Below are 24,017 nucleotides of genomic sequence, written 5' to 3' on the forward strand. Positions count from 1 at the left end.
TACCCTTTGCATTATCTTTGCAGCTCCGGTTGTTGTGAATCCTTGCAATCCATCGCCTTGTGGACCGAACAGCCAGTGTCGGGAGATAAACGGCCAGGCAGTGTGCTCTTGCGTGCCGGGCTACATTGGAAGTCCACCAGCATGTCGACCAGAATGTGTTGTGAACTCTGACTGCAACTTGAACGAGGCTTGTTCGAACCAGAAGTGCAGGGACCCTTGTCCTGGAACTTGTGGTGTTGGTGCTCGCTGCCAGGTCATCAACCACAATCCAATCTGCAGCTGCCCACCTCGCTACTCTGGAGACCCATTCCTCAGATGCACACCAATACGTAAGAGCTGCTTGTATTTAGTAATGGTTGGTACTTACAGTTGTTGGTGTTGCGTGTCAGTTGGTCCTCACTGTTTGGTGTGTTTGTTTGGTTGTTGAAGCGGACACCCCTCCGCCGCCACCTGTGAATCCATGCCAGCCTTCTCCGTGTGGCCCTAATGCTCAGTGCCAGGTAGCAGGGGATAGCCCTTCGTGCTCGTGTTTGCCGGAGTATAAGGGCTCTCCACCGAACTGCAGGCCTGAGTGTGCCAGCAACAGCGAGTGTGCCAGCCACCTGGCATGTATCAACCAGAAGTGTCGAGATCCTTGTCCAGGACTGTGTGGAGCAAATGCAGAGTGCAGGGTGGTTAGCCACACTCCGACTTGTGTGTGTGCTATTGGCTACACTGGAGATCCATTCACATCTTGCGCACTGCAGCAGTGTAAGATTTTTGTATATATATAATTTTTTTTTTTAATTTTTAGTTGTTTATATTACTCTTAATTTTTTTAACTGTAGGCTGGAATTGCAACTATTTAATTTTGTGATATAATGATAATACATGTATCATATTATGAAAAATTATTAATTTTGAGTTATATAAATTGTAGGATAAAAAGAATTAATTGTTAGGTTTTCAGACATATCAATTCCATTTAAAAAGAACTCTTGTTTGTGTTTGAAATTTTTTTAAATAATATTTTTGTATTTTTTTAATTATTTGTTTTTTTTTTGTACCTACATGAGAAAGGACCTTACCTTTTTTAAATTTTCATATATTTAGTCAATATTTTTAATCTAATATATTTAAATCTAAAATATAATTTAGGTACTTAAATCTAATAAATATAGTGATATATAGTTCAATTATTTGCATTGCAACATAATGTTTACAAATATATATATATAACCTTCTGTTGTGTTACAGAAGCAGGGATGTGGAAAGGCCATTTATTAATTTGAATCATAGTCAAAGACTTTGTTATAATAAGATCACTTAAGGTTATTTGTTACACTAAGTAAATTCTATAGATACAACCTTGTGTCCAAGAGTATATGTTAATCAGTAGGTACTTATGCATTTTTTTTATTTTTGAATTTTATAGATTTTGGAAACCTTTAACACTTTAATCATCTGCCCCTGCTTGTAAAAAAAATTAAGGAAAAACTTTTTTAATTCTGTTTTAAGATAATTAAAGTTTTTATTCAGCTTCAGTTATAAGGTGAACACATTATAACTTTTGTCAATAAGTAAATAGTCAAAAGATAATAGTTTTGGTTTCAAACTAGAAAATTAGTCTTTGTTTCAGCATAAATTTTCCTAATTTTCAATCACCTCTACAAAGAATTCAAATCATTTAATATATTTAAAAATATATTTTTTTTACCTCTATTTTTGCATTTGGCTTTGCTGGTACCACAATGATGCAGACACTTAAAATACAGACACAGATCATGATATTTACGTTTAGCTATCCATTTGCCGATTTCACAGTGCACGGAAACTTTAAACATGGTACCAATGAGATTTTAAAATGTTTTTAATAGAATCACCATAATAAAGTTTTCTTTGCATGTAAAATTTATTTTTATGCCAAAACAGTGATATAGTATCAAATGTGTAGATATTTAATGTTTTGCAGGCCAAGGATAGTTACTGAAGTTTAAAAAATACATCTCTAATGTCACATTTATGAAACATGTATTTAACATAAAACATTTGAGGGATAAAAGATAACTCTGAATTTACAAACAGTACATAGTCAAAATAAGTCACATAATAATAATATAATGCTGGAATATATTCTTGTACTTATGCAATTTTTACTGTTTGAAAATATAAACATCCATTTAAACTATTACTGCTAAAAATTCAGCTTCTATTGGTCATATTGTAACTCATGGGTTTCAAATTAAAATAAATAATAATGAAGTTCAATATTAAGGTAATAATTTAAGGACAGAAAGGGTGAGCGTGTCTGTAAACTCCATAAAATAACAGGGGGAAACGTAAACTCAGTGTATAAAAATTCTTGGGGTAAAGCTAAATATTTTGAGTGGTAACGTCATCGAGATCTTTAATTTTTAATCACCCAATACATAATGCTTCTAAAGGAAGTTTAACCACTTAAAAATTAAGGCCTAACATTAACTAAAATAAATTAACAGTACTTCAAAAACAAACATTTATTTACAAATAAATGTCTAAACTTAAAATTAGTCTTTCAAGGTCCCAAAACAAACTGAGCATTAACATTTACATATGATTTTAGCAAAATAGAATATTAGTCACAATCCATAACTAAAAACAATTAGATAGAACGTCACCAAACTCATACGACCGGCTCTTAAATTTAATCTTTCACTTGAATTAAAAGTATCCCTCAAATAAAACTGTATCCTACTCACGCTGATTATGTCAAGTTCCTTGTTCTATATTTCAACACTTAACTCAATCCATTTATAACTTATCTCATGCATTTAATTGATTAATAAATATTTAATAGGGGCAGCATGTCCCCCTGGAGTGAGCCCCAATTAATCACTTGTGGTCTTTTAAAAACCATCTGCGCATGCCTCGCCTACCAGAACAATCCAGGGTTTTTGAAATCAAATATACAAATAACTTACCTGGACAGCTGAATAGGCTTCCTCCTCCACCCGTGACCGGTCGCGCGAGGCTGACCCAGTAACGACGACGCGCGTCGACACTGGCATGCGGCCGATCAAATAAACTACAAAAGAATTTGTGCAATCTGCAAGCCAGAAGCATGCCACGTCAGCCCCGTGCCCCAATAACTTTGTCACACCACTTGCGCAGCAAGTGGACGAACAGAGAAACCCGCTTAGAGTCCAAACAGTAAAGTCTTAAAAAATTTGATTTCAAAGACCCTGGAAAAATTTCGAGCCACAAAAATATAAATGGTTCACTGAGTCACCTCATAACTTCTTTGTTACGTGTAATCCGTACACTACTGTGTCTTTATGCATGACATTGTAAATTCTCGTTTCCGTGATTTACGTACCTGGGAATGAGATCTGTTCCCACTTCCCCATCACCGTAGAACAAATATTAAGTACTTTATCCCAAAAAAAAACTACTTTATATTTTGCTATTGTTTTGTGTTATGTATAAGATGGTTCAGATATTTGTTTTACCTTTTAAACTTAATTATTTATTTATTAAATTCCTTTTACAATTTTTTTTTGAATTGATAGACCATTTTAAAATTTCACTCAATTACAAACTTCTTTGAGCTTGTTTCTAAAATAAAATAAAATTTGCCAAACACATAATATTTCAAAAAAATATTTTTTCACGGTACTTTCACAAAATTTTAAGGTTTTAAAGAAATTTAAATTTTCTTCCATAAAAATTCCAAACACCTTTATCACTCCTTTAGGTGTTTAAAATTAAAAAAAAATTCTCCTTGGTGGTTGCCTACAATATGGAAGGCATTTATTTCTAAAACATTCAAGTTTCTAAGACCAACTGTTGATGCTGAACATTGATATGTCTTTAAAACTTTGAATTTTACATGCCCCTCTCCATTTTACTCCTTTAGAGGTTAAATTTTTAAAAAAAATATCTGTAATGAATGCCTGCAATATATAAGAAAGGATTCCTACAAATTTAACATTTCCAGGACTAATGGTTGAGGCTAGACTTAGTATGTCACTTAATCCACCCCCTAGGCAGTTGGCCAATTTCTTAAAATGTAAATCATAATTAAATCTCACTTCATGCTAAAAAAAATTTACCTCCCACTGGATTTGTGTTGAAGATTTTATAGGGTACCAATTTTTTTCAAGTTAAGTTGGATTATTATGGGTTCAATATAATTACTATAAAGAAATGGTTACAACAAATCTGTGCACAACAACAACATTCTAAAATGTCAACCAGAAATAACCTTTAAAAAGATGAAGGAAAGTGTAAGTTATGCACAGCAGTGCAGATTGTGTATGAACAGAAATAGCAATATCATGTGAGAACCACATCAAAAAACCCTTCCAAGTAACAAAGATAAAATCTAAAAGGCAAAAAACTAAACTTCTAAAAAGTAAATCTTAATACTAGAAGCCATACTACATAGATTTATAATAATTTTAGTTTCTTGATTACTGCTACAAAACATTTTTCAAAAATTGTGAAAAATTATGTAAACATTAAAAAAAAAAATAGGACATAACATAGAATTCCAAGCTATTTTATCACAGCAATCTACACGTAGAACAACTTTACCAAATTAAAAAAACACTTCCTTGAACAATGAATGAAAAATGTTATAGTTTTAAAATACATAGATTTATTGATGATAAAAAAAAATTATATTGATTCGTAAAAAATAAAATTTTAATGAAATAATTAAATATAATTCATTATCAATAAACCAACAATTAATTGTTTTCAAGCTCTATTATTAACATAATTGTTACAAGCAGGTTTGGTGACAGTTTATGTGGATATATAACATTAATGTAAGGGGTCATCAAATTTCAGTGCAGCAACTTCCTCAAGAAAGACCCACACCATGCATTCCATCCCCGTGTGGAGCTAATGCAGTGTGCAGGGAACAGAATGGAGCAGGTTCATGCACATGCCAGCAGGACTATGTTGGCAACCCTTACGAGGGCTGTCGACCAGAGTGTGTTCTGAACACGGACTGTGCTTCCAACAAGGCATGCATCAACAACAAATGTCAGGACCCGTGCCCAGGAACATGTGGTCAGAATGCAGACTGTCAGGTGGTGAACCATCTGCCTTCTTGCACGTGTCGTCCAGGCTACACAGGGGATCCATTCCGATACTGCAACGTTCAGGCTGTGGAACGTAAGCAACACTCACATATTCATAGCATGGAGTATCTTATTAAAGTAGTTGTCCACTTGTACTCAAAGTTGTTCTGTGTGTTGTTCAGCCGTTGTAGCAGAACCTGGAGATCCTTGCAGTCCGTCTCCTTGTGGACCCAACAGTCAGTGTCGAGAAGTGAATGGACAGGCAGTGTGCTCATGCCTGCCAACATACATCGGCAGTCCACCAGGCTGTCGGCCAGAGTGCGTTGTGAGCTCCGAGTGTCCACAGAACAGAGCGTGTGTCAACCAGAAGTGTGTGGATCCTTGCCCAGGAACATGTGGCTTGAATACTCGCTGCGAAGTGATCAACCACAGTCCTATCTGCAGCTGTCAACAAGGATTCACTGGAGATCCGTTCTTGAGATGCTATCCTAAACCACGTAAGCTTACACATCAATAAATAACTATAATTAATAAAATAATTTACTTACCTGAAATATTTTTTAAAAAAAATTTTTATTTCCGTAGCACCTCCACCAGTTAAACCAGCTACTCCTGTGATAAGGGACCCGTGTGTGCCATCTCCATGTGGACCAAACTCCCAGTGCAGAGATATTGGAGGAGGGCCTTCATGCTCCTGTCTACCTAACTACATGGGCAGTCCTCCCAACTGTCGACCAGAGTGTGTCATTTCCTCGGAGTGCCCCAGCAACAAGGCTTGCATGAGAGAGAAGTGTCGAGATCCATGCCCAGGATCTTGTGGCGCAGGGGCCCAGTGCAATGTCATCAACCACACTCCGGTGTGCACATGTCCTGCAGGATACACAGGCGACCCGTTCACCAACTGCTATCCCAAACCACCACCATGTAAGCATTGTAGTATTCATCCTTGGTTTTTACATTGATGAGGTTTTATTTCAAAGTGAGTCAGCACCTAAGTTTTTTGATCTCTCTTTCAGCTGCAGAGGCGCCCCCCAGCGACCCTTGCAATCCATCACCCTGCGGCTCAAATGCACAATGTGCAGATGGTGTTTGCACGTGTCTGCCTGAGTACCAAGGAGATCCGTACTCTGGCTGCCGACCTGAATGCGTTCTCAGCACCGAGTGTCCCAGAGACAAGGCCTGCATTCGAAACAAGTGTTCTGATCCTTGTCCAGGAACATGTGGCCAAGATGCCATTTGCGATGTTGTGAACCACGTTCCAATGTGCAGCTGTCCTCAAGGAAAATCTGGGAATCCTTTTGTTCAGTGTAGGCCAGTTCAAGGTATGTAATACTTTTCTGAGTAATTGCATGTAACATATACTGTTTCTGCTTTCTTATGAGTTAGAGAATTCTACCTTATGTATTTTCTTTGCAGCTCCGGTTGTAGTGAATCCATGCAATCCATCGCCTTGTGGACCGAACAGCCAGTGTCGGGAGATAAACGGCCAGGCAGTGTGCTCTTGCGTGCCGGGCTACATTGGAAGTCCACCAGCATGTCGACCAGAATGTGTTGTGAGCTCTGACTGCAACTTGAACGAGGCTTGTTCGAACCAGAAGTGCAGGGACCCTTGTCCTGGAACTTGTGGTGTTGGTGCTCGCTGCCAGGTCATCAACCACAATCCAATCTGCAGCTGCCCACCTCGCTACTCTGGAGACCCATTCCTCAGATGCACACCAATACGTAAGAGCTGCTTGTTTCCAGTGATGGTTGTTACTTAGAGTTGTTGGTGTTGCGTGTCAGTTGGTCCTCACTGTTTGGTGTGTTTGTTTGGTTGTTGAAGCGGACACCCCTCCGCCACCACCTGTGAATCCATGCCAGCCTTCTCCGTGTGGCCCTAATGCTCAGTGCCAGGTAGCAGGGGATAGCCCTTCGTGCTCGTGTTTGCCAGAGTATAAGGGCTCTCCACCGAACTGCAGGCCTGAGTGTGCCAGCAACAGCGAGTGTGCCAGCCACCTGGCATGTATCAACCAGAAGTGTCAAGATCCTTGTCCAGGACTGTGTGGAGCAAATGCAGAGTGCAGGGTGGTTAGCCACACTCCGACTTGTGTGTGTGCTATTGGCTACACTGGAGATCCATTCACATCCTGTTCACTGCAGCAGTGTAAGTATATTTTTTTTTTTATAATGTATATTAAAATCTGCAATTTTATAATACTCTGATATGATATTTATATTTTTTTTATAATTTTTGTATTATTTATAATTTTTAGTAATGTCAGTTTAATAATATTTTTATTTTCACCATTCTTACAGTGTTGTATACATGTAATTGAATTATAGTCAATTGTATCCCTTCACAGTATCGACACTAAATCTATTGGTTTTTTTTTATTAATATATTTATATATATATAATCCTTTACATTTAAGTGATTTGTGTGGGATAAGATACCAAGCATACAGGTGCATTTAGAAATAAAACAAAATGAACACAGACATGAATTGTGTATGTCCTAGCTTGCATTGGGATGGCTGTAAAAAATATTTATCTCTTATGATTTGTGAATTGAATTTTAGATATCTTTTTGTGCTATTGTAACAAAAGCTTTTCTATAATTCATATTAACTGATTTCATGGATTCGTATAATGGATACTCAAAGTGAACAAAACATTGTAGGCAATACTGAATTTTAACTTAAAAAATATATATATTTTATACTTCATAAATCATATTAATCACAATTTGGGTGATTTACTAAATGTAAGTTAAATATGACACCTTATCAATACATATGAGAAATGTTTAAAATATATTTTTTTTATTTGGTTTAAAAACATTTATGTTCTTTCAGTATTATGAGTCAAGATTTTTTCAACCATATTTACTAGATAATAATAATTGTATTCTCAGCATTGTTTCTCAATTGCCTCATGTTCATTTAAAGCCAGTAGGAATTTTAAATTTTTGGTATGTCACTTCATAGCCATCCATCGCTGTACTCAGCCAGGTTTCAAGTTTGATTTTTGTGGTATTTATTTATAGCTGAGTTTTCAAATTGATTTTAAATTATGTGTATATGATTTAAGACCTCGACATTTAGACAACACACCTGTCTGGTTTCTCCTACGCTAAAGCTGTAGATGATAAAAATTAAGTAGTTACACTTAAAACTCCTGAGAAAGAAAGTGTGTTTGAGGGAAAGGAAACTCATACAGATTAACAAGCGGAAATTTTATCTTGCCAAAACACCATTAAAATTTAATATCCATGGTCTGTTAAAAATTAAAGGCTATTAAAGAACCATGTTTTAGACAAAAGAAAAGTGATAAAAATAATAAGATTTTACCAAACATAGATAATAAAAAACAAAACCTATATTGTAGCTAATTACTATGTATGTCAGTCATATAAAATGTTTCAAAAAGTTAAGTACAAATTTATCCCTAGTTAAAGTAGGTAGGTAACTCCTACAAGAGAAATACATGACACATATAAATTTTTAAAAAAATTTCCTGAAAATTTCCTGATCATTTATTTCAATGTTTACAAATGTCAGTACCATAAAGAAAATAATCAACAGGGAAAAACTATATAAATCTCATTACTAGTTACGACACGTCAAACATACTTTATTTTAGTACCATTTTTGTATAACTGTAAATGTTACCTACAATTGTTTCTGAACTATTCTTAGAATATTAAAAAGTTAATAATCATTAAAATAGAGAAGCCCATAAATAAATAAAGGCAAATTTTAAACGCTTGCTGTTTAAGGCAACCTATTAAACTCAGGTAAATAAAGTTCCTACAATTCTGTGTATTCTTCCATAATTATAGTAATTAAAAAAAGCATAGCTAATCATTGATATTAACTTAAAAATACAATCATGTAGAATCTATTCCAGGAACTAACGAATTAATAAAAAAATATTAATTCATTTTGTTATAATATTAATTTATTTTATTCTTAAAAACATTCAATATCATTCTAATTTGAAATTTATAACCTAATATTCATTGGTATTTAACATGAAAAACTAAATAAACAAATTTCAAACCTCCAACTAGAAAAGACTTTAAAATTCATATATCTCTAACATTATTATTAGGCAATAATAATAGTTAATAATATTTGATAAAAATTTAGGTACGGTATTCAGAAACATGATGGTATATCTCAATTTAATATTTAATTTCAGTGCAACAACTTCCTCAAGAACGACCAACACCGTGCATTCCATCCCCGTGTGGAGCTAATGCAGTGTGCAGGGAACAGAATGGAGCAGGTTCATGCACATGCCAGCAAGACTATGTTGGCAACCCTTACGAGGGCTGTCGACCGGAGTGTATTCTGAACACGGACTGTGCTTCCAACAAGGCATGCATCAGAAACAAATGTCAGGACCCATGCCCAGGAACATGTGGTCAGAATGCAGACTGTCAGGTGGTGAACCATCTGCCTTCTTGCACGTGTCGTCCAGGCTACACAGGGGATCCATTCCGATACTGCAACGTTCAGGCTGTGGAACGTAAGCAACACTCACATATTCATAGCATGGAGTATCTTATTTAAGTAGTTGTCCTCGTGTACTCACAGTTGTTCTGTGTGTTGTTCAGCCGTTGTAGCAGAACCTGGAGATCCTTGCAGTCCGTCTCCTTGTGGACCCAACAGTCAGTGTCGAGAAGTGAATGGACAGGCAGTGTGCTCATGCCTGCCAACATACATCGGCAGTCCACCAGGCTGTCGGCCAGAGTGCGTTGTGAGCTCGGAGTGTCCACAGAACAGAGCGTGTGTCAACCAGAAGTGTGTGGATCCTTGCCCAGGAACATGTGGCTTGAATACTCGCTGCGAAGTGATCAACCACAGTCCTATCTGCAGCTGTCAACAAGGCTTCACTGGAGATCCATTCTTGAGATGCTATCCCATGCCACGTAAGGATTTTTTCTATTAAATTAAACAAGACTTTCTAAACTAGATATACTTAGTTTAAGATAAAAAATAATTTTCTTATTATGTTTTTTAGTACCTCCATCAGTTAAACCATCAACTCCTGTGATAAGGGACCCGTGTGTGCCATCTCCATGTGGACCAAACTCCCAGTGCAGAGATATTGGAGGAGGACCTTCATGCTCCTGTCTACCTAACTACATGGGCAGTCCTCCCAACTGTCGACCAGATTGTGTCATTTCCTCGGAGTGCCCCAGCAACAAGGCTTGCATGAGAGAGAAGTGTCGAGATCCATGCCCAGGATCTTGTGGCGCAGGGGCCCAGTGCAATGTCATAAACCACACTCCGGTGTGCACATGTCCTGCAGGATACACAGGAGACCCGTTCACCAACTGCTATCCCAAACCACCACCACGTAAGCATTGTCTTATTCATAATATATAATTTACTGGCAGTTGAGTGACAAAGGGAGTCAGCACACAAAGTTTTTCTATTTCTCTTTCAGCTGCAGAGGCGCCCCCCAGCGACCCTTGCAATCCATCACCCTGCGGCTCAAATGCACAATGTGCAGATGGTGTTTGCACGTGTCTGCCTGAGTACCAAGGAGATCCGTACTCTGGCTGCCGACCTGAATGCGTTCTCAGCACCGAGTGTCCCAGAGACAAGGCCTGCATTCGAAACAAGTGTTCTGATCCTTGTCCAGGAACATGTGGCCAAGATGCCATTTGCGATGTTGTGAACCACGTTCCAATGTGCAGCTGTCCTCAAGGAAAATCTGGGAATCCTTTTGTTCAGTGTAGGCCAGTTCAAGGTATGTAATACTTTTCTGAGTAATTGCATGTAACATATACTGTTTCTGCTTTCTTATGAGTTAGAGAATTTTACCTTATGTATTATTTTTGCAGCTCCCGTTGTAGTGAATCCTTGCAATCCATCGCCTTGTGGACCGAACAGCCAGTGTCGGGAGATAAACGGCCAGGCAGTGTGCTCTTGCGTGCCGGGCTACATTGGAAGTCCACCAGCATGTCGACCAGAATGTGTTGTGAACTCTGACTGCAACTTGAACGAGGCTTGTTCGAACCAGAAGTGCAGGGACCCTTGTCCTGGAACTTGTGGTGTTGGTGCTCGCTGCCAGGTCATCAACCACAATCCAATCTGCAGCTGCCCACCTCGCTACTCTGGAGACCCATTCCTCAGATGCACACCAATACGTAAGAGCTGCTTGTATTTAGTAATGGTTGTTACTTACAGTTGTTGGTGTTGCGTGTCAGTTGGTCCTCACTGTTTGGTGTGTTTGTTTGGTTGTTGAAGCGGACACCCCTCCGCCGCCACCTGTGAATCCATGCCAGCCTTCTCCGTGTGGCCCTAATGCTCAGTGCCAGGTAGCAGGGGATAGCCCTTCGTGCTCGTGTTTGCCGGAGTATAAGGGCTCTCCACCGAACTGCAGGCCTGAGTGTGCCAGCAACAGCGAGTGTGCCAGCCACCTGGCATGTATCAACCAGAAGTGTCGAGATCCTTGTCCAGGACTGTGTGGAGCAAATGCAGAGTGCAGGGTGGTTAGCCACACTCCAACTTGTGTGTGTGCTATTGGTTACACTGGAGATCCATTCACATCTTGTTCACTGCAGCAGCGTAAGCATATTTTTTTTTATAATGTATATTAAAATTGCAATTATAAAATATTCTGATATTATATTAAATTTTTTTTATTTATTTTAGAATATTTATAATGCCACTGTTGTTAGTTTATAATAATTATATTTTTCACCATTGTTACAGTGTTGTTTACATTTAATTGTTTAATAGTCAATTGTATTCCTTCACAGTACCAACACTAAAGACAGTTGGTTTTTTTTAAATAATACAATCCTTTACATTTTAGTGATTTGTGTGGGATAAGATACCAGGCATACAGCTGCATGTAGAAATAAAACAAAATGCACACATGCAGGCATAGTGTCTGTTCTAGCTTACGTTGGGATGGCTGTAAAAAATGTATATCTCTTATAATTTGTGAATTGAATGTTCGATATCTTTTTGTGTTATTGTACAATAGCTTTTCTATATTTCATATTAACTGATTCATGTATCGTAAAATGGATACTCATAGTGAACAAAACATTGTAGACAATACTGATTTTTAACTTAAAAAAATTTATATTTTATACTACAGAAATCGTATTAATCAGAATTTGGGTAATTTACAAAATATAAGTTAAAAATGATACCTTATCAATAAGAGAAAAGTTTAAAATAATTTTTTTAATTGGTTTAAAATCATTTATGTTCTTTCATTATTATGAGTCAGGATAGTTTCAAACAAATTTACCAGATAATTGCAATTGTATTCTCAGCATTGCTTCTCAATATCCTCATGTTAATTTAAAGCCAGTAGGAATTTAAATTTATGGCATGTCACTTCATAGCCATCTCTGTACTCAGCCAGGTTTCTTGTTTGATTTTTGTGGTATTTATTTATAGCTGAGTTTTCAAATTGATTTTAAATTATGTGTATATGATTTAAGACCTCGACATTTAGACAACACACCTGTCTGGTTTCTCCTACGCTAAAGCTGTAGATGATAAAAATTAAGTAGTTACACTTAAAACTCCTGAGAAAGAAAGTGTGTTTGAGGGAAAGGAAACTCATACAGATTAACAAGCGGGAATTTTGTCTTGCCAAAACACCATTTAAGTTTAATACCTATAGTCTGTTAAAAATTAAAGGCTTTTAAAGAAACATATTTTTGACAAAAGAAAAATGATAAAAATAATAAGATTTTACCTTACATAGATAATAAAAAAAAACCTATATTGTAGCTAATTACTATGTATTTCATTCTTGGGCCTAGCCGGGGGGGGGTGGGGGATTAGGTGATCAACCCCCCCCCCCCCCTCTTAGCACCAAATCTTTTATTAATTTCTTATTCATCACTCAAACAAATTTCATATTAAAATTAATAAAAATTTTACCATTACAATATTTAAATTTAAGTACCGAAAACTGCTAAAATAGCACTATTTTACACCTTAAAATCTAAATTTTCCCGGGGGAGGACCCCCGGACCCCCCGCTTTCACACGGGGGGGGGGGGGGGGGGCATCCGTCTTCACACCCCCCATATACAAATCCTGGCTATGCCACTGATTTCAGTCAAATAATTCAAAAAGTTAAGTACAAATTTATCCCTAGTTAAAGTAGGTAGGTAACTCCTACAAGAGAATATGATGAAAAATATATATTTTTAAAAAAATTTCCTGTTCATTTATTTCATTGTTTACAAATGTCAGTACCATAAAGAAAATAATCACCAGGGGAAATACTTTATATATCTTATTACTAGTTACGACACGTCAAACATACGTTATTCTGGTACCATTTTTGTATAACTGTAAATGTTAGCTACAATTGTTTCTGAACTATTCTTAGAATTTTAAATAGTTAATAATCATTAAAATAGAGATTCCCTTAAATAAATAAAGGCAAAATTTAATTGCTAGCTGTTTAAGGCAACGTCTTAAACTCAGGTAAATAAAGCTCCTACAATTCAGCATATTCTTCCATAATTATTCTAATTAAAAAAAAGCATAGCTTAACATTTATATTAACTTAAAATTTCAATCCGGCAGAATCTATTCCTGGAACTAACGAATTAATAAAAAAATATTAATTCATTTTGTTACAATATTAATTTATTTTTATCTTAAAAACATTCAATATTCATTCTAATTTGAAATTTATAACCTAATATTAATTGTTATTTAACATGAAAAACTAAATAAACAAATTTCAAACCTCCAACTAGAAAAGACTTTAAAATTCATTAATCTCTAACATTATTATTAGGCAATAATAATAGTTAATAATATTTGATAAAAATTTTGGTACGGTATTCAGAAACATAATGGTATATCTCAATTTAATATTTAATTTCAGTGCAACAACTTCCTCAAGAACGACCAACACCGTGCATTCCGTCCCCGTGTGGAGCTAATGCAGTGTGCAGGGAACAGAATGGAGCAGGTTCATGCACATGCCAGCAAGACTATGTTGGCAACCCTTACGAGGGCTGTCGACCGGAGTGTATTCTGAACACGGACTGTGCTTCCAACAAGGCATGCATCAGAAACAAATGTCAGGACCCATGCCCAGGAACATGTGGTCAGAATGCAGACTGTCAGGTGGTAAACCATCTGCCTTCTTGCACATGTCGTCCAGGCTACACAGGGGATCCATTCAGATACTGCAACGTTCAGGCTGTGGAACGTAAGCAACACTCACATATTCATAGCATGGAGTATCTTATTAAAGTAGTTGTCCTCGTGTACTCACAGTTGTTCTGTGTTTTGTTCAGCCGTTGTAGCAGAACCTGGAGATCCTTGCAGTCCGTCTCCTTGTGGACCCAACAGTCAGTGTCGAGAAGTGAATGGACAGGCAGTGTGCTCATGCCTGCCAACATACATCGGCAGTCCGCCGGGCTGTCGGCCAGAGTGCGTTGTGAGCTCGGAGTGTCCACAGAACAGAGCGTGTATCAACCAGAAGTGTGTGGATCCTTGCCCAGGAACATGTGGCTTGAATACTCGCTGCGAAGTGATCAACCACAGTCCTATCTGCAGCTGTCAACAAGGCTTCACTGGAGATCCATTCTTGAGATGCTATCCCATGCCACGTAAGGATTTTTTCTATTAAATTAAACAAGACTTTCTAAACTAGATATACTTAGTTTAAGATAAAAAATTAATCTTTCTTATTATGGTTTATAGCACCGCCATCAGTTAAACCATCAACTCCTGTGATAAGGGACCCGTGTGTGCCATCTCCATGTGGACCAAACTCCCAGTGCAGAGATATTGGAGGAGGACCTTCATGCTCCTGTCTACCTAACTACATGGGCAGTCCTCCCAACTGTCGACCAGAGTGTGTCATTTCCTCGGAGTGCCCCAGCAACAAGGCTTGCATGAGAGAGAAGTGTCGAGATCCATGCCCAGGATCTTGTGGCGCAGGGGCCCAGTGCAATGTCATCAACCACACTCCGGTGTGCACGTGTCCTGAAGGATACACAGGCGACCCATTCACCAACTGCTATCCCAAACCACCACCACGTAAGCATTGTCTTATTTATAAAGTATAGATACTTTACTGGCAGTTGAGTGTCACAGTGAGTCAGCACACAAAGATTTTCTATCCTTCTTTCAGCTGCAGAGGCGCCCCCCAGCGACCCTTGCAATCCATCACCCTGCGGCTCAAATGCACAATGTGCAGATGGTGTTTGCACGTGTCTGCCTGAGTACCAAGGAGATCCGTACTCTGGCTGCCGACCTGAATGCGTTCTCAGCACAGAGTGTCCCAGAGACAAGGCCTGCATTCGAAACAAGTGTTCTGATCCTTGTCCAGGAACATGTAGCCAAGATGCCATTTGCGATGTTGTGAACCACGTTCCAATGTGCAGCTGTCCTCAAGGAAAATCTGGGAATCCTTTTGTTCAGTGTAGGCCAGTTCAAGGTATGTAATACTTTTCTGAGTAATTGCATGCAATATATACTGTTTCTGCTTTCTTATGAGTTAGAGAATTCTACCTTATGTATTATCTTTGCAGCTCCGGTTGTAGTGAATCCTTGCAATCCATCGCCTTGTGGACCGAACAGCCAGTGTCGGGAGATAAACGGCCTGGCAGTGTGCTCTTGCGTGCCGGGCTACATTGGAAGTCCACCAGCATGTCGACCAGAATGTGTTGTGAGCTCTGACTGCAACTTGAACGAGGCTTGTTCGAACCAGAAGTGCAGGGACCCTTGTCCTGGAACTTGTGGTGTTGGTGCTCGCTGCCAGGTCATCAACCACAATCCAATCTGCAGCTGCCCACCTCGCTACTCTGGAGACCCATTCCTCAGATGCACACCAATACGTAAGAGCTGCTTGTTTCCAGTAATGGTTGGTACTTAGAGTTGTTGGTGTTGCGTGTCAGTTGGTCCTCACTGTTTGGTGTGTTTGTTTGGTTGTTGAAGCGGACACCCCTCCGCCGCCACCTGTGAATCCATGCCAGCCTTCTCCGTGTGGCCCTAATGCTCAGTGCCAGGTAGCAGGGGATAGCCCTTCGTGCTCGTGTTTGCCGGAGTATAAGGGCTCTCCACCGAACTGCAGGCCTGAGTGTGCCAGCAACAGCGAGTGTGCCAGCCACCTGGCATGTATCAACCAGAAGTGTCGAGATCCTTGTCCAGGACTGTGTGGAGCAAATGCAGAGTGCAGGGTGGTTAGCCACACTCCAACTTGTGTTTGTGCTATTGGCTACACAGGAGATCCTTTCACATCTTGTTCACTGCAGCAGTGTAAGCTTGTTATCTTATTAACTTAATTTAAATAATTTAAGTTTTAATTTTTATTAGTAATAATAATTTTTTTTTTAACAAAAAATGTTTTGCATGTTCTACCTTAACTCTTAGAAATATTTTGAAAATGTTGTGTCTTTTTTTTTTATATTTCATTTTTGTTAAAAAAAATACAAGGCTTTATGGTTTTTATGGAATATTGTTTTCTTTTCTTTTACTTGTGTTTTTATATTCTTACTTTTGATATTTGTTGCAGTAAATATTGTTATTTGTGGTTTTATTTAATGTTTGTTCTATACTGTTTTTTTTATAGCACTGAATAATACTTAATTTTTAGTTTAGAACTTTTTACTAAAATATAACTGTTTTATATAAATGTTGCAAATTCTCTATTTGGAATATTTTTCAGACTTATGGTGATATTTATCAATTATGCACATATGTCTAAAAAGCACTAATCCTGCCACTCGAACAAAAAAGTTGTCTTGGCCAACTTGCCGAATTTTGTAGAGTACTAGCATTAATTGTTTATTTTTGTAAAGTGCAGGTCTACTACTGTTTGCGTGTAATTTAGGAATTCATTGACTAGTTTTGCAAGTAAACACAATGGTGTGTGTCATACAGGAAATATGTGGTGTATTGGAATAATAAGTGTCCTTAAGATTTTTTTATAACATTTATTATATATTATTGTTTTAATTTTATCAAAATTCATTGCATAGTTTTTGTATGCCTTAGTAACAGTCAGGCAGGCAAAAAATCTTTTTTTGATATTGTTGTTGTGAACTCTTTATCATTTCTTGTTACCAAATTTACGTTAGTTTTAAAAATGTATGCTTTGTAGAGACAAAAAACTGTTACTGTTTTATTTTATGAGCTGGTATTGGGGAGCATGAGATGCTCTTCAAGACTGCAGTGTAATGCTAGCTACGCTCATAATGTTGAGTTCTCTGATTTATATTTAACTGAGGCATCAACCATCAGTATTTGTCTATGAACCATAGTGGTTCTTGAAGGCTGATTAGGCTTCTGGAAGGTTCGTTCTGCCGTTAAAAGTAAATAATAGGATATGTTTTAATACTGTGGTGTTTTGTTATTGGGAAGCTTAGACAATCATGTCTTTAAAATGGGGGAGAATCAGTGACTTTAAATACTCTCTGAGCACCCATGGAAAAAAGCTTAAATCATCTATGATTCTCTAAAGTGACACAAAAAATTGATCTTATATATTGGAAAAGGTTTTGAAAGTATTTACAAAACCACTATTCTTGCTTTGGATCTAATAAAAAAACTCATATTCATAAATATATAACTTTTTGGTCAAGAAACATTGAATATGAGGGTTTAACTTTAAGCAACAAAAAAAATTTTGTTTTGGATTAAGGCTAAAATTTCACTCAGTCATAGTGACTATTAGCAATAAAGAGCTGAAATGCATAGTTATCACATGAGATAGAGCCATATACATATTTGAATTAGAGCGACAGTGTTATGTAGTGTTCTGATTTGGTTTTTGCCCCACATAGTGAGATGCTGCAAAAGCTGAACCTCCAGTTAGTTGTATTATGGTTAACGAATCATAAACCATTTAATCACCACTTTCCCAATAGCAATAAAGCACTCCTATGCATTTAGTGTAAGATTGTACCTACACACATTAAAGGGTCAACAATCATTGAAATTACTGGTCTAATATTCTTACAACAGATTGTTAGGATATGAGAAATTAACTGGCATGATACAAAATAAAAATTCAAAAACATAGGAAAACTATTATATGATTTTGTATGTTTGTTTCCATATTCGAAAGCAGAGTGTTATACATAACCCACAAATACTTTTTAGAAATTATACAAAAACAAGATCAACTTTCCTAAACAAAATTGAAGATTCGTACATACAAACATGAAATCGAACCATCCCTATATTCAAATCCAACTAATCATAATGTGGTTCATATTTAATGGATAAATAATATATTTTATTAAATAATGCCAAGACTGATTACATTGCAGTGCAGCAACTTCCTCAAGAAAGGCCCACACCATGCATTCCATCCCCGTGTGGAGCTAATGCAGTGTGCAGGGAACAGAATGGAGCAGGTTCATGCACATGCCAGCAGGACTATGTTGGCAACCCTTACGAGGGCTGTCGACCAGAGTGTGTTCTGAACACGGACTGTGCTTCCAACAAGGCATGCATCAGAAACAAATGTCAGGACCCATGCCCAGGAACATGTGGTCAGAATGCAGACTGTCAGGTGGTGAACCATCTGCCTTCTTGCACGTGTCGTCCAGGCTACACAGGGGATCCATTCCGATACTGCAACGTTCAGGCTGTGGAACGTAAGCAACACTCTCATATTCATAGCATGGAGTATCTTATTAAAGTAGTTGTCCTCTTGTACTCACAGTTGTTCTGTGTGTTGTTCAGCCGTTGTAGCAGAACCTGGAGATCCTTGCAGTCCGTCTCCTTGTGGACCCAACAGTCAGTGTCGAGAAGTGAATGGACAGGCAGTGTGCTCATGCCTGCCAACATACAGCGGCAGTCCACCTGGCTGTCGGCCAGAGTGCGTTGTGAGCTCGGAGTGTCCACAGAACAGAGCATGTGTCAACCAGAAGTGTGTGGATCCTTGTCCAGGAACATGTGGCTTGAATACTCGCTGTGAAGTGATCAACCACAGTCCTATCTGCAGCTGTCAACAAGGATTCACAGGCGATCCATTCTTGAGATGCTATCCCATACCACGTAAGGATTAATTCAATTAAATTAGTCATTGTTTTTTAACTAAAATTAGTTAAAGATAAAAAATTATTTTCCCAATATTATGTATTTTTAGCACCTTTGCCAGTTCAGCCATCCACTCCTGTGGTGAGGGACCCGTGTGTGCCATCACCATGTGGACCAAACTCCCAGTGCAGAGATATTGGAGGAGGACCTTCATGCTCCTGTCTACCTAACTACATGGGCAGTCCTCCCAACTGTCGACCAGAGTGTGTCATTTCCTCGGAGTGCCCCAGCAACAAGGCTTGCATGAGAGAGAAGTGTCGAGATCCATGCCCAGGATCTTGTGGCGCAGGGGCCCAGTGCAATGTCATAAACCACACTCCGGTGTGCACATGTCCTGCAGGATACACAGGAGACCCGTTCACCAACTGCTATCCCAAACCACCACCTCGTAAGTATTGTAGTACTCATACTTGGTTTTTACATCAATGAGATTTTATTGTCAAAGTGAGTCAACACCTAAGTTTTTCGATCTCTCTTTCAGCTGCAGAGGCACCCCCCAGCGACCCTTGCAATCCATCACCCTGCGGCTCAAATGCACAATGTGCAGATGGTGTTTGCACGTGTCTGCCTGAGTACCAAGGAGATCCGTACTCTGGCTGCCGACCTGAATGCGTTCTCAGCACCGAGTGTCCCAGAGACAAGGCCTGCATTCGAAACAAGTGTTCTGATCCTTGTCCAGGAACATGTGGCCAAGATGCCATTTGCGATGTTGTGAACCACGTTCCAATGTGCAGCTGTCCTCAAGGAAAATCTGGGAATCCTTTTGTTCAGTGTAGGCCAGTTCAAGGTATGTAATAGTATCCTGTGTAATTTCACATAACTGTTTCCACCTTTTTATGAGATAGAGAATTCTACCTTTTGTATTATTTTTTCAGCTCCGGTTGTAGTGAATCCATGCAATCCATCGCCATGTGGACCGAACAGCCAGTGTCGGGAAATAAACGGCCAGGCAGTGTGCTCTTGCGTGCCGGGCTACATTGGAAGTCCACCAGCATGTCGACCAGAATGTGTTGTGAACTCTGACTGCAACTTGAACGAGGCTTGTTCGAACCAGAAGTGCAGGGACCCTTGTCCTGGAACTTGTGGTGTTGGTGCTCGCTGCCAGGTCATCAACCACAATCCAATCTGCAGCTGCCCACCTCGCTACTCTGGAGACCCATTCCTCAGATGCACACCAATACGTAAGAGCTGCTTGTATCCAGTAATGGTTGGTACTTAGAGTTGTTGGTGTTGCGTGTCAGTTGGTCCTCACTGTTTGGTGTGTTTGTTTTGTTGTTGAAGCGGACACCCCTCCGCCACCACCTGTGAATCCATGCCAGCCTTCTCCGTGTGGCCCTAATGCTCAGTGCCAGGTAGCAGGGGATAGCCCTTCGTGCTCGTGTTTGCCGGAGTATAAGGGCTCTCCACCGAACTGCAGGCCTGAGTGTGCCAGCAACAGCGAGTGTGCCAGCCACCTGGCATGTATCAACCAGAGGTGTCGAGATCCTTGTCCAGGACTGTGTGGAGCAAATTCAGAGTGCAGGGTTGTTAGCCACACTCCAACGTGCGTGTGTGAAATAGGTTACATTGGAGATCCATTTTCTCATTGCATCATTTCTGAGAGTGAGTAATTTTTTTATGAAATAATATAATATTTACATAATTTTTTTTTACTATTATTCTTATATTGTAGTATTGTATTGACCTAGACTACTTTTTTCTCTATGTTTTTGATGTTGCATTTATATATATATATATATATATATATATATATATATACACACACACACACACACACACACACACACACACACACACACACACACACACACACACACACACACACACACACACACACACTTGGTGGACTAGTATATTTTGGTAATGAATGTTACGTCAAGTACTTACAAGTACAACTGCACAGTATTCCATACTCTCCTAAAGAAAACTGAAATTTTGTATTATTACGATGGCACTTGCTCCTGGTCCGAAAATTGAGGCTGGCAAGCATCCGTGCCGGGCGAATTACTTGAATGAACACGCTGGTGTTGGTCGGTCCCGTTTTGTGGTGCCTGCCCTGGTGTCCTACGGTGCGAGGCGAAGAACTAAGATAAAGCACATTGTAAAATATGCGCGGAGCTCCAGAAATAAGAAAAGTGGTTACTAACAACACTTAAAGAACTATGGAACCTAATCAGTTAGGGCAAGTCAATGGGAGCTCCGTGAGACTAGGTCTGACTCCACCGATGGGTTGTACAGGTCTGGAGCAAGGGTTACGTGGACATGGCTTCCACTAGCTTTCACTCTGTGGAAGCGGAAGACGTGTCAAAAATATCACTAATTTAAATTTCAGATGCTGCCAGTCTGTATCTGGGTAGTTGTAACAGAACATATAAATTGCTTGGGATATATAACGCTGTCCGTCTAGCTGGTTAAAGTTTTAAAGCAACATCTTTAAAACACAACAATGACGGCATCTCAGAGTGCACTCCATACAGACTGGGCTGAACCCAGGTTTAAAATAAGGGCCAAGGAGGTATGACAACAGTTTAAGGAAGGGCCTATAGCATATAGCTAGACAACAAATGTCAAACCACCAAGAGATATGAGATTATTAATGGCTTTGGAAATGTTTACAAAAAATTCAGGTGTTTTTGTGCTTAATATCTCAATAGCTTTTACAAGATGTGTGTGTTGGATGATGAAGCAAATACTTATTTTTCATCTCCATGTTGAAGGCTCGGTATCACATACCATGTTGGTTGTCCTATTTTCTTGTTATTGCTCATTGATATTGTTTAAGGGCTTTTCCTGTAAATTTATTACAACAGCTTGCTTGCATTTTACGTTTCATCTCTAAACTTCTTAACAGATATTTAATAAAAATTATCTTACAACGGTAAAAAGGTATGCAAGTGTTCGTAATTATGATCGCTTGTGAGGCCTTTTACGGCTCGAAAATAACTTTTAGTACATATCTGGTGAGAAAAATTGTGACCCAACAACAAATGGAAGATAGAAAGCTATTAGAATAAATTAGCAGTAAGAAACTTTAAGTAATAGTAATGACGATAAAATGAAATAACCATCATGGCATAATAGTCTGAACCTTAACATGCATTTTTCTACACAAGATCAAATAAGCATTTACAAATAGAGGACTGTCCTTATGTTTCTCGCTAACAAATGATGCAATTAAGCATTGGCTTAGATCTGGGGGGGGGGGGGGGGGGGTTTTGGCTGCCAGGGGGACCCAGGCACCCCTGAAATTAAGAAGTCCCTCACTAAGGGGCTTGCTTGCAAAAGCGTTACTTTTAAACGGGTTTGATGTTGAAAATATATCTTAGGGAAAACTTTCTGTATATTTTAAAGTTTTCTGCTTATTGCATGCATTAGGCCAAAATATGGACTGTGTACAACATAGAAGCACCCTATCTAGAGGTCACGCGTCAGTTAACCCCGCGTTTAAAACTCTTGGGTCGCGTGCGCTCCCCTTGTCCTGCGATTTTTGTGTGAGGGGGAAATAGTCACAGCATGGGTATGGCGTCGTGTGGTAGCTTATTGTGCTGTTGAGAATCGTAAACAAGGAAGAAGATATGTAGACAAAATATTATCATGAGGTGGTAGATAAAAGTTGTTAAAAATTAATGCAGATTGCTTACATATCCAGGGGAGAAAGGATTGTATTTATTTTTCTTAATTATTCGTATTTTGGAATACATTTTTACAGTGTTTGTGCTTTTTTATATAACGAACACCTTTGATAACTATGTAATCAACATGCTTAACCATTCTTTTATTTTTTTTAGAATTAACAGAGAAAATTTTATTGAAGCTATAGATAGTATAATATTTATTGGTTTTTAAAATACTACAGTTTCAGTTTTTTTTTTTTATAAATGACAAGGCAATATAATGTCTGTCCAAGTTTTTATACCTTGTTGAATTCTGATATTTAATGAACTCGTTTCAGCCTGCAACCACTGATAGGAAAAAATGGCTATTAATTCATATGGATGACTACAAATGTTATTTGAATAATAATTATCAAATAATAACACAATAAACAACAACGAACCACAATAATCCAATAGTCTACAAACATTAACTGCAGCAAAGCAAATGTGCAAGCTGCAAAGGAAAGAAAGGTCCATTTCCCTGTTGAGCCATAAAATGTACAAAAGCTGAGGCTTGATTTTGAATACCCTGGTATGATATGGACTAATCCTCCTTAATTTAATTAATGATATTGACATGTCACTAGCAAAGCTACATTCAAGAATCACCCATTCTGTTGCAGTTAAGATTTACTTATTATCGTCGCATGAAATATTTTTGATGGGAACTTGTCAATAAGGGATAGTAACCATATTTTCTTGTACAGAAAATTTTGTTAGATTAGTTAACTGTCGTACAAGCCACTAAATTTATACATCATGAGCCAAGAAATTTATTTGGATCATTCTTGAAAAAAAAATTTTTTCTGAAATAACACAATTTATATTTTTCTTTTAGTAGGTATTAATCTAAAATGTGAGGACAAATTACTATAGTGTACCACATAATTGCCACACTATTTTTTTTTGCTAATACAATTAAAATACTCTTATCTGTGATTGTTATATGATATGAAAATTAAAATGTTTAAGAGAATGAACTATTCGATTGTGATCTGAATAATAAATATTTTTCACAGAGGGATGATACATGCTAAGTTTAATTATTACGTGCTTAACATTTTAATGTACAGAACACTTTTTAAACAGTTTCAGAAAATATGTGAAGTTTTGCATGTGCAATTATTTTATAAAAAGACACTCTCACACAAAATATTTTGCACATTTTTTCTTTCTCTCTCTCTCTCTCTCTCTCTCTCGCTCTGCAGTATGAAGCATTGCCATGTGATGCGTACACACACGAAGATAAGTTATATGATGATTATAAAA

At 38.1% G+C, this 24,017-nt stretch overlaps 1 protein-coding gene across 1 annotated transcript in view; it reads left to right on the top strand.

Annotated features, from left to right (window-relative positions):
* The window catches only part of LOC134532937 (uncharacterized), a 429,205-nt gene that overhangs the window by 325,532 nt on the left and 79,656 nt on the right, over nt 1-24,017 (top strand). The window contains exons 130-155 of the mRNA XM_063370011.1: nt 24-329; nt 430-750; nt 4,813-5,142; nt 5,231-5,545; nt 5,634-5,972; nt 6,065-6,370; nt 6,465-6,770; nt 6,871-7,191; nt 9,231-9,560; nt 9,649-9,963; nt 10,056-10,394; nt 10,485-10,790; nt 10,885-11,190; nt 11,291-11,611; nt 13,916-14,245; nt 14,334-14,648; nt 14,743-15,081; nt 15,176-15,481; nt 15,576-15,881; nt 15,982-16,302; nt 18,318-18,647; nt 18,736-19,050; nt 19,142-19,480; nt 19,574-19,879; nt 19,968-20,273; nt 20,374-20,694. Of these exons, the coding sequence (XP_063226081.1) occupies nt 24-329; nt 430-750; nt 4,813-5,142; nt 5,231-5,545; nt 5,634-5,972; nt 6,065-6,370; nt 6,465-6,770; nt 6,871-7,191; nt 9,231-9,560; nt 9,649-9,963; nt 10,056-10,394; nt 10,485-10,790; nt 10,885-11,190; nt 11,291-11,611; nt 13,916-14,245; nt 14,334-14,648; nt 14,743-15,081; nt 15,176-15,481; nt 15,576-15,881; nt 15,982-16,302; nt 18,318-18,647; nt 18,736-19,050; nt 19,142-19,480; nt 19,574-19,879; nt 19,968-20,273; nt 20,374-20,694 (8,295 nt within the window). The remainder of the gene's footprint in view (nt 1-23; nt 330-429; nt 751-4,812; nt 5,143-5,230; nt 5,546-5,633; nt 5,973-6,064; nt 6,371-6,464; nt 6,771-6,870; nt 7,192-9,230; nt 9,561-9,648; nt 9,964-10,055; nt 10,395-10,484; nt 10,791-10,884; nt 11,191-11,290; nt 11,612-13,915; nt 14,246-14,333; nt 14,649-14,742; nt 15,082-15,175; nt 15,482-15,575; nt 15,882-15,981; nt 16,303-18,317; nt 18,648-18,735; nt 19,051-19,141; nt 19,481-19,573; nt 19,880-19,967; nt 20,274-20,373; nt 20,695-24,017) is intronic.

Source organism: Bacillus rossius, chromosome 6 (genome assembly GCF_032445375.1).
Source record: "Bacillus rossius redtenbacheri isolate Brsri chromosome 6, Brsri_v3, whole genome shotgun sequence".
NCBI lineage: Eukaryota > Metazoa > Arthropoda > Insecta > Phasmatodea > Bacillidae > Bacillus > Bacillus rossius.